Raw genomic sequence first — 16,569 nt, forward strand, 5'->3', positions numbered from 1 at the left:
TATGAACAGGCAGTTTTCTGTCAAAGAAATTAAAGTTATTTATAGGCATTATAAAAAGATGCTTGAAATCATTATTGATTAGAGAAATCCAAATTAAAACAGCTCTGTGATACCACCTTATATCTATCGGATGTGTAAAAAATGTCAAAAATGGAAAATGATTAATGTTAGAGGGGAAGTGGGAATGCTGGGACACCAATGCAGTGTAGGTGGAGTTGTAAACTGATTCAATCATTCTGAAGAATAAATTGGAATTACGCCCAAAGGGCAATAAAATTGTTCACACCCTTTGATCCAGCACTACCACTATTAGGTATAGTGAATAGAGAGGACCTGAGTTCAAATATGCCTCAGACACTTGATACTTACTAGTTCACACCCTTTGATTCAGCAATACCACTATCCCAAAGAAATCATAAAAACGTGAAAAAGATGCACATGAACAAAAATATTTATAGCAGTCTTTTTGTAGTAGTTAAGAACTACAAGTTGAGGGGATATCCATCATTTGAGGAATGACTGAACAAACTGTGGTATATGAATGTGATGAATTTGTTCCATAAGAAACCAAGAGCAGACTGATTTCAGAAAAATCTAGAAAGATGTGCAAGAACTGATACTGAGCAGAACCAGGAGAATATTGTACACATTAACAACACTGTTACAACTTAATTAACAACAACATTATAACAACTTAATTTCCTCCAGCAGTTCTACTACTAGTGATCTAGTACAATTTTAAAAGACTTGTTATGGAAAATGTCATTCACATACAGAGAAAAAACTATGGAGTTTCTGCAAACAAAATATAGTTTTTCACTTTTAAAGATTGTTTTATATTTTTTTCTTTCTTTTTGTGACTTTTCTCCTTTAGTTTTGCTTCTTCTTTCATAACATGATTAAAATTGAAATATGTTAAACATGATTGTATATGTATAATCTTTATCAGATTACTTACTATCATAGGAAGGGAGGTAGGAAAATGTGGAACTCAAAAAATGGAAAAGAAAAGAAGTATCAAAGAAAGAATTGGAAACAAAAGGTACAAAACTTCCTAAAAATTAGAATGAACCAAATTAAAACCAATGACTCCACAAGACAACAGGAAATATTAAAAAAAGTCAAAAGACTGATAAAAATAGAGGAAAATAAAAGGCATCTTGCAGAAAACAAAAAAATTAGAAAACAAACAGAGGGAAACGTGTTAAAAATCCATGGACCACTCAATGGATAGAGCAACAGCCCAGAAGTCAGGAGGACCTGAGTTCAAATCTTGCCTCAGACAATAATTATCTAGCCTGTGAACTTGGGCAAGTCACTTAACCCTATTGCCTTGAATGGATGAGGGGAAACTAGGTGGTATAATGGATAGAGAGGACCTGAGTTCAAATATGCCTCAGACACTTGATACTTACTAGTTGTGTGACCTTGGGCAAGTTGTTTAACCCCATTTCCTTGCAAAAAAAAAAAGAAGAATCAATGAACTATCTGAAAGCTATGACCAAAAATTAATAATAGAACCAGTCTAGACTTTATATTTCAAGAATAAGTAGAAGAAAATGGATCAACTTCTTTTTAAAAACAGAAAGCAAAGTAGAAAAAGTTACTACCTGAAAGTTATACCAAATGAAAATTCTCAACATTATAATCAAAATCCAGAACTTCTATCAAAGAAAAAAAAATACTTCAAGTAGCCAGTAAGAAAGAATTCAAGGACATCAGGTAGGTTCATATAAATTTAGTATATGAAGGAAAAGAAAGCTTGAAATAATGAAGGCAAGGCTTGTAGGATCACAACCAAGAATAACTTACCCTACAGGATAAAATTGGACCCTGATTTTCAATCATTCCTGGTGAAGAAATCAAAACTATGTAGAAACTTAGAAATACAAACACAGTAGTCAAGAGAAACATAAAAAAAGGTAAATGTGAGCAAGCAATTGTGGGGATAATTTCTCAATCTGCAAGAAAAACCACTGAGACAGAGCTCTGAACTAATGACACCTTATCAAACTGTCCATAGTCCCCTCTAATGAAGTGAACCTCAATCTTTTTCTCATAAGCTGAGATGGACTTAATACCAGATTTGATATTTAAATATTCTAGAGGAGCTACACAAAATACATATCACATTGGTTGATAGATCTTGCTTTGAAGTCCAAAAAATGATGCTTCAGCTACAAATGGTATGACAGCAGGAGGACATCTCAGATTGGGCAAAGCATAGGTAGTCATAAAATGATCACCTGCTCATATTGGACAAGAGTCAGGAAGTACAAAAATAAGTTTAAGACTTTTTCATGTAATTGAATAACTTCTGCCATGATGAACTTGGTAATCACAACTACATGTCACAAAAGAGAAGTAAATAATATAAAAACCATTGGGTGCAAAATTATATTTCACTAGACAAGAAAACAAGAAGGAAAGTGAAGGAGGATTTAGAGGAATGGTAGATTAAAAGAACAAACTTTAATTAAAGATGTAAAAAAATATTTGTAACTTTTTATTAAATATTATTAAATTCCTCCCAATGGAGGACTACTAGACTTTCAACATTGTATCTACTGTTCTGCCTAGTTTCACCTACATGAAATGAGTTGCCTACATAGCAGGAAGTCTTGTCTTCTTTCCCTTCTCCCTGCTTTCCTGTGTGTGTGTGTGTGTGTGTGTGTGTGTGTGTGTGGTCAACTCTCCCTATTATATTGTAACCTCCTTGAGGACAGAAACTGCCTTTTCTTCATTAATTCTATCCCTAGAGCTTAGCACAATATGTGGCACATAGTAGGTACTTAATAAATGTTAATTGGATTGGATTAATGACAAAGAATTGGAAACCAGGAAGATATCCATTAATTAGTGAATTACTCAACAGATTACAATACAGAAATATGATGAGATGCTATTATGATTTTTGAAAATGAAAGGTTTTCCCAGTTTCAAAGAAATCTGGGAAGAATAGTATGAACCAATACAGTGTGAAGTAAACAGAATCAAGTGAATGAGTTTATGAAGACAACAATAATGTAAAGACAAATTATCTTGAAAGATTTAGGAACTCTAATCACCATAACGATCAACCATAATTTCATAAGACTTGGGGGCAGCTAGTTGATACAGTGGATAGAGCATCAGCCCTGGAGTCAGGAGGACCTGAGTTCAAATTTGACCTCAGACACTTAATAATTACCTAGCTATGCAACCTTGGGCAAGTTACTTTATCCCATTGCCTTGCCAAAAAAGGGGGGGGGGGGCTCATGATCCTCACCACTTGATAGATTGTGAGGATCAGTGATTTCCTGACATAACTTCTCTGATGACAAAACTGTTTTCACTTTCCCCCTATCCCCACCCCCACCCCAGTGATTTGTCCTAGCTTCCCTGTTGCAGCTTTTTGTTATATTTGGAGCCTCTTAGACTTGGAGGGTTCCTGAGATCATGCGAGCTATAAGATTCTGGTGAATATGTTACCAGCCATGTTTTCAGTTGAAGATGAGGAGCCTGAGGCCAGAGAAACTGTAATTTTGTTGCATATATTGCTGTATTAGGTTAGGTCAAAGTCAACCTCCTTCTTTGTTAAATATTCAGTGACTACAGTGCTTCATTTCATCCCAGTATGATCCTGCAGCTTTAGAAACATGTCTACATAAGGGATGGGAATTCAGGCAAGCCTGGAAGGATTTGCATGAACTAATGCTGAGTGAGATAAGCAGAACCAGAAAAACACTGTATACCCTAACAGCTACATGGGGGTGATGATCAACCTTGATGGACTTGCTCATTCCATCAGTGCAACAATCAGGGGTAATTTTGGGCTATCTGCGATGGAGAATACCATCTGTATCCATAGAAAGAACTGTGTAGTTTGAACAAATACCAAAGACTATTACCTTCAACTTAGAAAAAAAAATGCTATCTTATTATGTAATTTTGATATTTCTTATACTTTTATTTTCTTCTTTAAGGATATGATTTCTCTCTCATCACATTCAATTTAAATCATTGTATACCATAGAAACAATATAAAGACTAACAGACTGCCTTCTGTGGGGGGTGGGGGGGAAGCAAGAATGGGGGGAGGAAATTGTAAAATTAAAAATAAAATCTCTTTAAAAAATTTTTAAATAAAAAAAATTTTTAAAAAAAGAACTATATACCTACATAGACTCTGTATGAAATAAGACTTATTTTCCCCTTGGATATGTCCAATGAAGATTGTTTTACTTATTATCTCCATTTGTTTTAGGGGGAAAGGAAATGAATCTTTGCTTATTGAAGAGAAGAAATTTAATTTTAAAAACTACAAAATAAGAAAAAATATTTAATTTAATTTCTCTATCTATCTATTTTCAATCAGTAAAAGCCCTTATTTTTTCCCCCTTTAAACAATCTCAATGAGTCAAGAGTTTTCTATTGCAGTCAAAAAAGATAATCTGATCTTGACTACATTAGTTAAGAAAAAGTTTTCAGGAATAAGAAAGATGTTATACTTTCCCTGAGTAGACCATATTGTGTAAAGTTCTGGGTTACATTTAAATAAAAACATTAGTAAGCTGAAGAGTATCCAAGGAAGGGCAATCAAAATAGTGAAGGACCTTGAATTAATACCATATGAGAATGATTTGAGAATTTTAGGCCTGGAGAAGATAAGATTTGGGGTGAGTAGGAGAATTTTCATCATTTTTGAAAGTACTATCATATGAAAGAAGGACTAATACCGCTTGGACCCAGAAGGAAAAAGTTGGGAGCAGTGTGTGTGAAAATTAACAAAAAAAAAAAACAAATTTAAATTTGATGTAAAAGAAAATTTTTCTAACTATTGAGATTAGAGACATCCCAAAGTAAAATGGGCTTACAAAGAAGAAGGTCTTTATGCAGGATAACCACTTAATGAGTTTGTCAAGTCACTCCTTAGAGGAGAGGTGTTATTTTTCGAGTATGACTAGATGGCTTGAGATTCCATTCCACTTGGATCTGCAATTAATGATAATTCAATTCCATATACCACTTATGATCTCCTAAAACTCTTAAATTTATGCATATCAAATATATATATATATATATATATATATATATATATATATATATATATATATATTTTCCCTCTGTACAGAGCTTACACACCATTCCCATAACCCTGGGATTTTACTGATGAGATTTCACTTTATCTAGCCCGACCTTCAGGGTCACTAAGTCATTTTCCAGTTATGCACTATCAGATGAGAATTGTTTGTTTTAAATAGTATCCTGAATACTTGCCATAGTATCTTGAATATAATAAATACTTAATTATTTTTTAGGTTTTTGCAAGGCAAATGGGGTTAAGTGGCTTGCCCAAGGCCACACAGCTAGGTAATTATTAAGTGTCTGAGATTGGATTTGAACCCAGGTACTCCTGACCCCAGGGCTGGTGCTTTATCCACTTCACCACCTAGATGCCCAGAGAGCAAGAAAATTCTTAATCCTCTGGCACAATTAGTTCTATGTTTGCTTTCTCTGTGCTTGAACTTAATTTTAAAAAAAAACAGATTCTTTTAAATCCACAGGTATCATTCAGTTAAAAAAAATAATTTGGTTAGGTGTAGAGAGTTAATCTACTCAATACTGAAGTTTTTCCCTAAATCAAAACTCTCCTGATTGATGAATGGAAACTTACCTAATTCATTATATCTAGCTGAACGGAGATCATGATTCATGTCTCCCATCTCAGTGGATGGCTATCCACTAAGACATCAGAATCAATCTTCCCTGAGCATCCTTGCATCTGCCCTATTGCAACTCTGAATCATATCCTCCTTTCCCACCCCTTGTTTAATCTTTCTTCTTTCTTTATCTTCCTTTCTTCCCTTTTTTTTGAAAGATAAAGCAATGCTTCTATCAGAAAAGTCAGATATTCTACTCTATGACTACACTCACAATCTGATCACCTAGACAATATACCACTCTTCTAGCCATTGATCTTTATATGTGGTATATCCTTCAACCAGAATGTCAGTTCCTTAAGAGTAAGCACTACAGTACCAGTAACTCATGGAAGAGGAAGTATTTAACACACACACACACACAAACACACATACACACAGTAGCTAAGGACATAATTTTCTCAAATCTTCCACTTTGCTCCAAAGAAGCAAGGTATAGTAGGGGGAAAAAAATGGCAATGGGGTTAGAAGACTTGGGTTAAAATCTATTACTTACTAATTATGTGACCTTTGACCTCTCTGGGTCTAAATTGTTCATATGTAAAATGAGATCAGATCAGGTGACTGCTGAGACCACTTCCAGTTCTAAATTTATGATCTTATGGATGGTTCACCACCTCAATCCAAATGCATTAGATTCTAGGAAACTTCCATTAAAATTTAGGTATCTTTATGATATTGTTTTTATCTACAGTCTTTAAAAATATTGCATTAAAATTAATTTAGACAGATTTTCAAATTACCATTTCACAAAACAAGATTTAGAACTAGATTTTCCAAAACTAGTGAAGCATATTTAACATAGTACTGAAGGGAAGATATAATTTTGTGAGAGAAAAGACAATTTTTGTACTACTAAGCTAAAAACTATTTGGAAATATTTACTTCATCTTTCTTATCTAAAATTTACTTTTGTATATTTTTTTCACAATGAGCATTCTATATGTGTAATGGGTTAGAAATTAATAGGTATGATAAAATAACTTGGGCATCACCACTCTATATTTATACAAATAAAAAAAGCTCTCTTAGTATATTAAAAACTAGCTTGAGAACCAGAAGTATTTGGTTCATTGCCAGTTAGTATGAAAGAGCTTGGGAAAGTCAGTGAATCACGGTGACAAAAGAAAATTCTAAGACTGAAAATTGCTGAAATGGTGCTAATTTTCATTGGTAGGGGAAATTACCAAAGAAATGACATATATTCATATATTATATATGTGTTTTATTACATATGCAGATAGATATCTATGATAGTAATTATATTTCCTTTTGCAAAAAAAAAGAGACTTTTAAATGGAAATTTCAAATGACTTCAATACAAGTACAGAGAATATTTCATCTCAAAGAATCTCAAAGTATTCTTTAAACATAGCTAATGAATATAAAGCTATACATGACTATAATACCATTTAAATTTGAATTGGAACTGCTTTTAGACTAAAGAAATGAAAACATAGAAAATTGCCAAAAGATTGTTTTAAAATTTTTTCACTGAGTCATCTCTTATTATATAGACATGAACTAAAGTTCATTAAAGATTTTAAAAGATCTTTAAAGATTTTAAAGATCTTTAATTTCAGAGAAGATAAATATCTGAATCAATCATATATCATCTCAAAAGGTTGTCTCTAAATTATTCCAAGAAAATAATTCCACATAATTCCAAGTGGTTATCAAATTGGATAATACTATTAAGAGTAAAACCAATTTTATTGCCACATCAAATATTTAAACTAAGACATAAAAATTAAAACCAAAGTTTTTATTAAAAATGGAAGCATTACTAAAAATAGGAACAAATTATTTTGTTTGAATGAAATGGAAAACAGGTTAACAATCATATCCCTGTTTTAAGGCAAAAACTGGGTATCTTTAAATTTTATTTTGAGAAATCATAAAATTAATATAGAGTTGCACAATCAGCAAGTATTCTGATGCAAAAATCAGGATTTTTTTCTTTCTGTTATTCTTAAGGCATTGACAATATCAGTTTGCATAGGGAATATCAAAGAGAAGTGAATTTATTTTATGTTAAAGGTCTTCATTAACATTAAGAAAGCAAAAAAAGTCATTGTAATTAAGGAAAAGTTTACCTTTGCCTTTTCTTTTTTTCTTTCTTTTTCTTGCTTTCTTTCTTTTTTTTTTTTTTTTAGGTTTTTGCAAGGCAAACGGGGTTAAGTGGCTTGCCCAAGGCCACACAGCTAGGTAATTATTAAGTGTCTGAGACCGGATTTGAACCCAGGTACTCCTGACTCCAGGGCCGGTGCTTTATCCACTTCGCCACCTAACCGCCCAATCTTTGCCTTTTCTAAACCAAAAAAAAAGGGGGGGTTAAATAGAAACCTAGTAACTATAATTAAGGTTACCTTGAAATTCACATTAAATAGAACTAAAATTATGCATGTCATCTATGGGTTGCTACAGCAAGAAAAGTAAAGTATGAGGGAGGGAAAGGGGAATTATATGTCCTTTTGCAAAAAAAGAGACTTTCAAATGGAAATTTCATACTTGACTTCAATACAAGTACAGAGAATATTTCATTTCAAAGAATCTCAAAGTATTCTTTAAGCATAACTAATGAATATAAAGCTATACATGACTATAATACCATTTAAATTTGAATTGGAGCTGCTTTTAGACTAAAGCAGAGAAACTGTAATCTATCATTTAAAAATTACCAGTGTCATGTCAGCCTCTTTGATGAAGAGGCATTTCTCAGACAATTTGATGGACAATGTCTCTAATCTGGAGCCACTCTGAGGTCCAGGAGTCACTTCTACTTAGTATGAATATTTTGATATTTCTCCTGGAGTTTTTCCTCCCTTCTCATCTATCAAGTCAGGAAGGGAATCTCTTCTCATTTCAATTTAACTTGTACTCAGTTGCCAAAATAATAAATTCCAGTGACTCCCTCCTCTAGGATTTATTCTCTGTTAGGCATTTAAATCCTTTCCTACCTTTCTGATTTCTTACATCATACTCCCATCCCTACAATTCAGAACTTTTCTTCACAAAATTTGGTGACCACTTCTGTTTGGAAAAAATGAGAAAACAAAAAGATACACCCCTCTATTTTTTTTTAGGTTTTTGCAAGACAAATGGGGTTAAGTGGCTTGCCCAAGGCCACACGGTTAGGTAATTATTAAGTGTCTGAGGCCGAATTTGAACTCAGGTACTCCTGACTCCAGGGTTGGTGCTCTATCTACTGTGCCACCTAGCGGCCCCCACTCCTCTATTTTTAACAGAAAGCAAGGGCACTAAAAATAATGACAGGAACCTATAAGCTTCAAAGAGTCATCTGGTGATATGACAAGGGTAATGAATCCACAAAACAAAACAGAATTCTCATTTTTTAAAGTCACATTTGTGATTTTGTCCATCAACCTACTAATAAAAAGGGGCTTTTATATTATTCTTCCTAGGATTTCTAAATATAGATTTTAGTGTATTAAAGTTTTCAATTCACTGCTGTTTAAGTAGTTTTTTATAATCTTTCTATTTTATTTTTTAAAAAGAAAAAAATTTTGTTTTAAAAAACATTCAAGCATATATATATATATGTATGTATGTATATATATATATATGTATATATATATATACATATGGGCAGCTAGCTGGACCTAGAGTCTCGAAGAATCATTTTTGTGAGTTCAAATCTCAGAACTTTCTAGCTATAATACCTGGGCAAGTCCTCTAACTCTGTCTCAGTTTCTGATCTGTAAAAAGAGTTAGAGAAGGAAATAGCAAACCACTCTGGTAGCTATGCTAAGAAAATCCCAAATGGGATTATGAAGAGTCAGGCACAACTGAAATGCCTGAACAACAAAATATGTGTTTGTATGTATATGGGTGTGTATATGAAAATTTCAATTAAATTTTACTATTAAATTGAACTGGAATATTGTAACTGGAAAAGATCATAATGGCCTATTTGCTATTCCTTGTATATGACATTTCATTTCCCCATTGTTTTTACTGCTTGTTTTCTAGTCTTAGAATGTTCTTCTTCATAACTCTTCTTTCTTTTTTTTTCCTGGCCTTCAAGACACAACAAATCCCAATTTTCCCAATAAATCTTTCAAGTTCCTCCCAAGCCTAGTCCCTTCTCTTGGAGATTGATTTCCATTTTACACTCTACATTATCTCACATGTATATAGTTATTTGCATGTTGTATAAATGTATATAAGCTTCTTTTGTGTGTATGTGCAAAAGAATGTAAGCTTCTTAATGGTAAAGACTTCATTTTTTACTTTCTTTGTATCCCCAAAGTTTAGCGCTTTACCTTAGTAAACTAGTACTTACTTAGTAGACTAGTACTTAAATGTTTGTTACTAACAATCACTTCATCTTACAATTATGTCTCAGACAAATGACTTTTCTTGGTCATAAAATTAGAGTCAGATGTAGATCTAGAAACCAAAGGCAGATATAATAATATAGATGTATTGAGTTCAAGTAATAACTTAACCATTTCCTAACCAAACCAGATGATCATAGATTTAGTTGGCAGGATCTTACAAGTCATCTAATACAATTTCCTCATTTTAAAGATGAGGAAACTGATTTACCCAGGACCACATGAATAGATAACCTTGAACAAGGTACATACAAATAAAGATAATTATATCTAAGGTCTTTTACATTTCACAATTCAATGAGTATGTGAAATTCCTATCCCAGTATTCTTCCTACAATATAAATTATAAAGGTAGCTCTCTGTGTTTTAACAAAATTAATCCAACCAAAGGAGAGGATGGATTCATTTTGTCACCATGTGAGTTCAAACAATAAAAACCAAACAATAGAGATAGCTATCTGTGTTGCACATACACATACAAGGAAATAAGACTGACCCAAACTTTCACACTATTACTGCATGTGCATAAATCAGAGATTGACAATTGAAGGAAAACTGAGTTTCTAGTCTGTAGGGTTAAGAGTAAACTTCTGACCTTCATTATCTATGTGACCTTAGAAACTCACGGTATAATGGAGAACAATGCACATATTATGTACAAATAAGATATATACATATATATATATATACACAAAGAATAAATTAGAAATAATATTAAAGAGAAGATACTAGAGAGGTCTGAAAAAAGTTTCTTGCAGAAGGTGGAATGTTAGCTGAAACCTGAAAAATGTTACGGAAACCAGGAGAAAGAGATGAGAATAGAGATTCCAGACATAAAGAACAATCAAATGTGCAACAGAGATAGGAGTAGAGAATGTCTCACAGACAGAACAAGTCTAATGTCACTATAAGAGAAGGAAAGTGGAAAAGAAGAAAGGACCTGATTATGAACATCTTAAAATTTGATCCTGGAGGTAATAGAGAACCAATGGAATTTCCTGAAGATGGGTGAGACATGGTCAGATCTAGATTTCAGGAACATTCATTTCATAGATAAATGAAAAATTAATTGAAGTGGGAAGCAACTTGAGGCTGAAAATCCAATCAAAATGTTATTAGAATACTAGGCAGGGTAGTGGCAGTGTTAGAGGAGAGAAGGTAAGAGGCGTAATGAAGGCAAAATCAATAGACATCTGTAACAGATTAAATATGGGAGATGAAAGGTGAGAGTGAGAAATCAAGGATGACACCAAGTTATGGGACCTGGGTGATTGGAGCATGGTAATACCTATAACAGTAATGGAAAAGTTAGAAGACAGGACCATTTTGGGGAAAAGATAATGAGTACAGGTTTGAACCTGTTGAATTTTACTAGGGGTCATCCCAGTTCAATAGGTGGTAGGAAATGTGAAGTTGAAAACCAGCAAAGAGGAGATTAGACAAATAGATCTCAGAAACAGCTGCATAAAGATGATAAAATGAATCCCTGGAAACTGATGAAAGCACCAAGTGAAATAGTATAGCAGGAGAAGAGAGCTCAGGAAAAAACACGAAAAAACATTATTTGGCATGACCTGGCTAAAGATCCAACAAAGTGTGAGAAGCAGTGGTCAGATTATAGGAGAAACAAAAGAACAGCAAAAAGGAGAAGAAAATATCCCCCCAAAGAAGTATTTGATAAAACCCCTGACCTGGAATAGAGGGGACAGATTGAATCTGGCCTCAGATACTTACCAACTGTTGTAACCCTGGACAAATCACTTAACCTCTTGCTTGCCTCAATTTTCTCAATTATAAAAATGGGGATAGTAATAACACATACCTCATAGGGATTTTGTAAGGATCAAATGAGTTAGTACAGTGCCTAGCATACGATATATATTATATAAAGGCTTATTCCTTTCCCTCTCCCTTTTCCCCTCTGTGGGAGGTTTCAGAAAGGATAAAAAGGTTTAGAAAAGCAACTACAGGAATTTATCAATTAGAGGGATATAACAGATTGCCTTGCCCCAGTATTGGCCCAGTTTAAATTATATGTGATAAATTTGTAGAAGGAGCAGCTAGGAGGCACAATGCATAGCATCGACCTTGGAGTCAGGAGGATCTGAATTCAAAGATGACCTCAGTCACATAATAATTGCTTAGCTGTGTGACCTTGGGCAAGTCACTTAACTCCACTGCCTTATAAAAACCAAAAATAAATAAATTTGTAGAGGACTACAATTTCATGATTTTTTTTTCAGTTAGATTTAGTAAAACTTGAGTTGCTATCCATCCTTTGTTTTCCAAGAGGACAAATGATATCCCATTAGGAGTGAAGACAGTAGATGGTGGGAATAGTTCATATCTGAAGTATGTCAAAGTAAGATATTACATAGAATAGGGTGCAAGGAGAGAAGAGGATAGTATAGTGTATACACATGATTTTATTTGTTTTCCTGTGATATTTTCAATGGGTACCACCATGGAGAAGTCTAAAAGCAAAATTTTTTTAAAATCTGTCATTTTCTTATTAAAACCATGAGTACACTCATGTGCTTTATTCACTTGCTTTATTATAATAAATTTTCAAAATTTATTTTAAATAAATGTATAATGACATTAATGTCATTCATTTTAGTTTTTATTCCTTTTCAGGCTTGAAAATCAATTGAAATTAAATTTGATTTAGTGATTAACAAAAAGTGTGTCAAGATAAAAATTAACAACCTAACATTCTAACATCATTAAAAAAGCTTCTAATAACAGAGCATTGAGGAAATAAATAAGGAAACACATTTTCAAAAACAAATGAATTTTTAATTTGAAAAAAGATTCGGGGGTGGGTAGGTGGCATAGTGGATAAAGCACCAGCCTTGGAGTCAGTAGTGCCTGGGTTCAAATCCGGCCTCAGACACTTAATAATTACCTAGCTTTGTGGCCTTGGGCAAGCCACTTAACCCCGTTTGCCTTGCAAAAATCTAAAAAAAAAAAAAAAAAGATTCGTTGCTCTCAGCTTACCATCTAAATAGTTACAGGAACCTTCCTTGGACAACTTGGTGTTTTGATGTGCATATTGGAAATTATTTTAGTTCTTTTAAGGAAGTACATATTTGTAGTACTCATTAAACTGAGCATATTGTTTAAAAAATTATTTCCTTGAAGAGGGAACTTGTGTGGCCACTGTATAACCGAACATGAGAGAATTGGCCAAATCACTCAAAAGATGTTAACTATCTGCTGTTTTCACAAGCAAGATGTGTAATGGATATATGACTTCCACTTGCTTTTTTATACATTCTTATATTCCTAATATTTTTTTACATAAAACTTTATTGTTTTCAATTAACAAGAGTTTATTTTCTCTTTCTTTAGAAGAAAAGAGAAAAACAAAACCTTTATAAAAGAAGTTGACTTTCAAACCAGCAAAAATGACAATCACCTGAAACGTTTCCTCTTCCCTTCCAAGGGTACCATTGATTAATTATAATTTCATCGCTGGCATAAAGAAGAGACTGGCTTTAGAACTTGATACAGGTCCCCTTTACATCAGTAACTTAAAACTGAAAGAAGTAGTTAAAGTTTTCACCTGAAGAACATGAAGTCATTAACATTAGATTTGTTCTAAAAGGTTGTAGCCAAAATAAGATCCGTATTTCTTTAATCAAGTTCAGAAAAGCAATAACAAAATGATTGATTAATGCATTCAATTTTTTAAAAAATCTCTTTAGCACAATGTATATGTGTGTATATATATATATATGTATATATATATATATGTCTTATTATAGCTATAAAGTTACCTCCTCATTTCCAAAATCACTTTTTAACACCTGGATCTGTACCTCTTTAATGCCTTTACAAACTTGGGGGGGGGGGCGGCGCAAGGGAGAGAAGAGACAGTCTTCTTTCTTTTGCTTCCGATAATTCTACAGGTAGTTATTTTTAAACCTTCGGGGGAAACTTAGTACTTGGGCCGGAACTTAAAATGCTTCTTCTCACCTCCAGCTAAGTGCACTGAGAGTTAGGGGAGAGAGAGACAGAGACAAAAACAAGAAGAGACAGAGAGAAACTAAGAAACAGGGACAGAGAGAAAATAAGAGACAGAGAGGCAGAAAGAGACACAGAGAGACTGACAGAGCAGGGCAGGGGGAGAGGGAGAGAGAGAGAGAGAGAGAGAGAGAGAGAGAGAGAGAGAGCAAGAAAATACTAAAATGAAAATTACAGGCTTATATAATCAACCAAAATCAGTTAAGTACAAAATACTACATAAATCCTAGCTGTTACTGTGACTGAACTGGAGCACCAAGCCCCCACAAGTAATCAGCGAGTACCCAGCTCAAGGTGGTTTTCTATAGAAAGCCTACTTCTTCCCATGTCCCATCCTCCTCTGCTAGCATAGTGCCTCCAGAATATCCCAAAAGACCAGAATTAAGGTGTGCCTATATCCTAGTTGATTTACGAAAAGAAAGGAAAAAGTGAAATCGTGGAAAAAGAGGAAAATGTTTTGTTCCTTCCTCGATGGATCCCTAAAGAGGCAACTAGACAAAGATGACGTCCAGTCCAATCAATACAAAGCCACCTCTACCCTGCCGGCAATCTGCTTGAATTGACTAGGTTTGGGGAAAGAGAAGACTCACCTGGAGCAGCAAGTCGGAAGGTTCCACCTTCATCTCCCCGATCCTGGCCTGGCAGCTGATTGCTGTCAGTCAAAGGACTAAGTGCTTGAAAAGACCAATGAGTACGATAAGGATTTCCGATTTGTTCTACTGCCGAGCACAACTTGAGGGGTACGGGGCTGGTGGAGGGGGGATGCTCCAGGATTTCCACCCTGGCGTCTGCAGTCGTTGCTACCGACTTAGCTAAGGGAGGAATTAGAAGACACTGTGGAGTGTCATCTCTGATCCTTAGTAAGTTCTCAATTAGAAAACTCTTTCCTAAATTCCCAAAGCCTGGAGTTGTGTCTAGTAGTGCTGAGGAGTTCACTGTATCCCAGTACACGCCGGTGCGGGCAGATAAATCACTGGGAAGCATAGTGAAGAAGAGCGGGCAGACAAGCAAGTCAGTCTTTTCCACCCTTTCTTCTGCTGGGCCCTTAATTGCCTCAGGGTCGCTGAAGCTGGACTTGGTCTAAGGGCTACTCAGCCACTGAACGCCTCTCCCTGTCACAACCTCCCACGGATCTGAAGCAAGCAGAGAGGGTGGAGAGAGAGGAAAAGGGAACCAAGGACCATGGGAAAAGGCCACTGGGAAAACGAATCATTATTTATTTGGGTTGGCTTAGTTGTTTTTTGTTCTTGTTTTTTAAGAAAGGAGGAGTAAAGCATCAGGTTTCTCAGGCAATGTGGAAATAACTGGGGACTTGGCGAGTGTCTCATTTTCCATGTTAAACAAGATTTATTGGACTGGTTTTTTTTTCTTGTGGATGGAAGATGTGTACCACTCATCTATAAAAATATCACTCTTAAGAAATTGTAGCTGCAGTCAATAATGAAATGTGGCCCCAGGAGTCTATGCAAGAGAAAAGGGCCGAGAAGGAAGAATTGGGAATGGGATGAGGAGAAACAAAATGAGAAAATGCTGCACTTTACTGAGTGAATTTGTCAAACGCTGATCTTGTGGCTTTCCGTGGCAGAGAGAAGAGAGACAGAATGGTATGTTCTAATCCTTTCTAAAGTTTCTGGTCCTGAGCCTGCATGGTGCTATCTCGGTGCCGGACTCTATTTCCTGGTACTGTCCATTTTGGGAAAGCTTCTAGGAGAAATACAATGTTGGGACTGGGAAAGCTATAATAGAAAGGAATCTCTAATGATTTATAAGAAAAGTTTTCATTACCAAGGAACGTTTGTAAAGGAACTGCTTTGATTCGACTCCAAAGGGGGGGAAATGCACTACTATTTGAATTTTCTCATCCTTGAAATTTATTCTTCTTTTAAAGGAGAAACCAGCTCCTTTCTACCAACCCCCATCCCCATGCACTCTACCCTAAGGAGTCTTTCAACTTCTTAGGGTCCATTTCTGTGAATGTTTCAAATGCTATTTATAGTAACTATCTTTAAAGTTGACTAGTTTGTAATTTAAAGGAAGGAAGGAAGGAAAATTGGTTGCCTTTGACATAGATTTGCTAACTTTCCAGATAAAAAGTTGATGAAGCCCTTGGGTGGGGCTTGTTCTCAAACTTCTCAAATTTATAATTAAAGAAAGGGGTTGAGGGGGAAGGAGACAAAAGTGAGCTTGGAAGATTTGTTGTTTTCTCAAGGAAAAAAAAACGAAGACTGCTGTATTTTACTTTGGATGGATTGGATTTGTCATTTCTTCATTTTAAAAACTGAAGACTGCTTACTTGGTCTAGTATTATCAGGTGGTCAAGTGTAGACCAGATGAATAAATGAAGAAAATTATAAAATATGTTCTCAGATGTGTAATTGATGATCCTCCAATTGCAATAGAGCTTGAGTGACTTTTATACCCTGGCATAGTTAAAAAAATTTCACCTTCAGTTAGTTTTTCTTTCTATTCTAGTTACT

General features: G+C 34.6%; 1 protein-coding gene across 1 annotated transcript in view; it reads right to left on the minus strand.

The window, feature by feature from the left end:
* The window catches only part of DBX2 (developing brain homeobox 2), a 67,976-nt gene extending 52,773 nt beyond the window's left edge, over nucleotides 1-15,203 (minus strand). Inside the window, exon 1 of the mRNA XM_074195196.1 lies at nucleotides 14,683-15,203. Coding sequence (XP_074051297.1) covers nucleotides 14,683-15,076 — 394 coding nt within the window. The 5' untranslated portion in view covers nucleotides 15,077-15,203. The remainder of the gene's footprint in view (nucleotides 1-14,682) is intronic.
* Nucleotides 15,204-16,569: the final 1,366 nt, after the last annotated feature.

Source organism: Macrotis lagotis, chromosome 7, assembly GCF_037893015.1.
Source record: "Macrotis lagotis isolate mMagLag1 chromosome 7, bilby.v1.9.chrom.fasta, whole genome shotgun sequence".
In the NCBI taxonomy this organism is placed as follows: domain Eukaryota; kingdom Metazoa; phylum Chordata; class Mammalia; order Peramelemorphia; family Peramelidae; genus Macrotis; species Macrotis lagotis.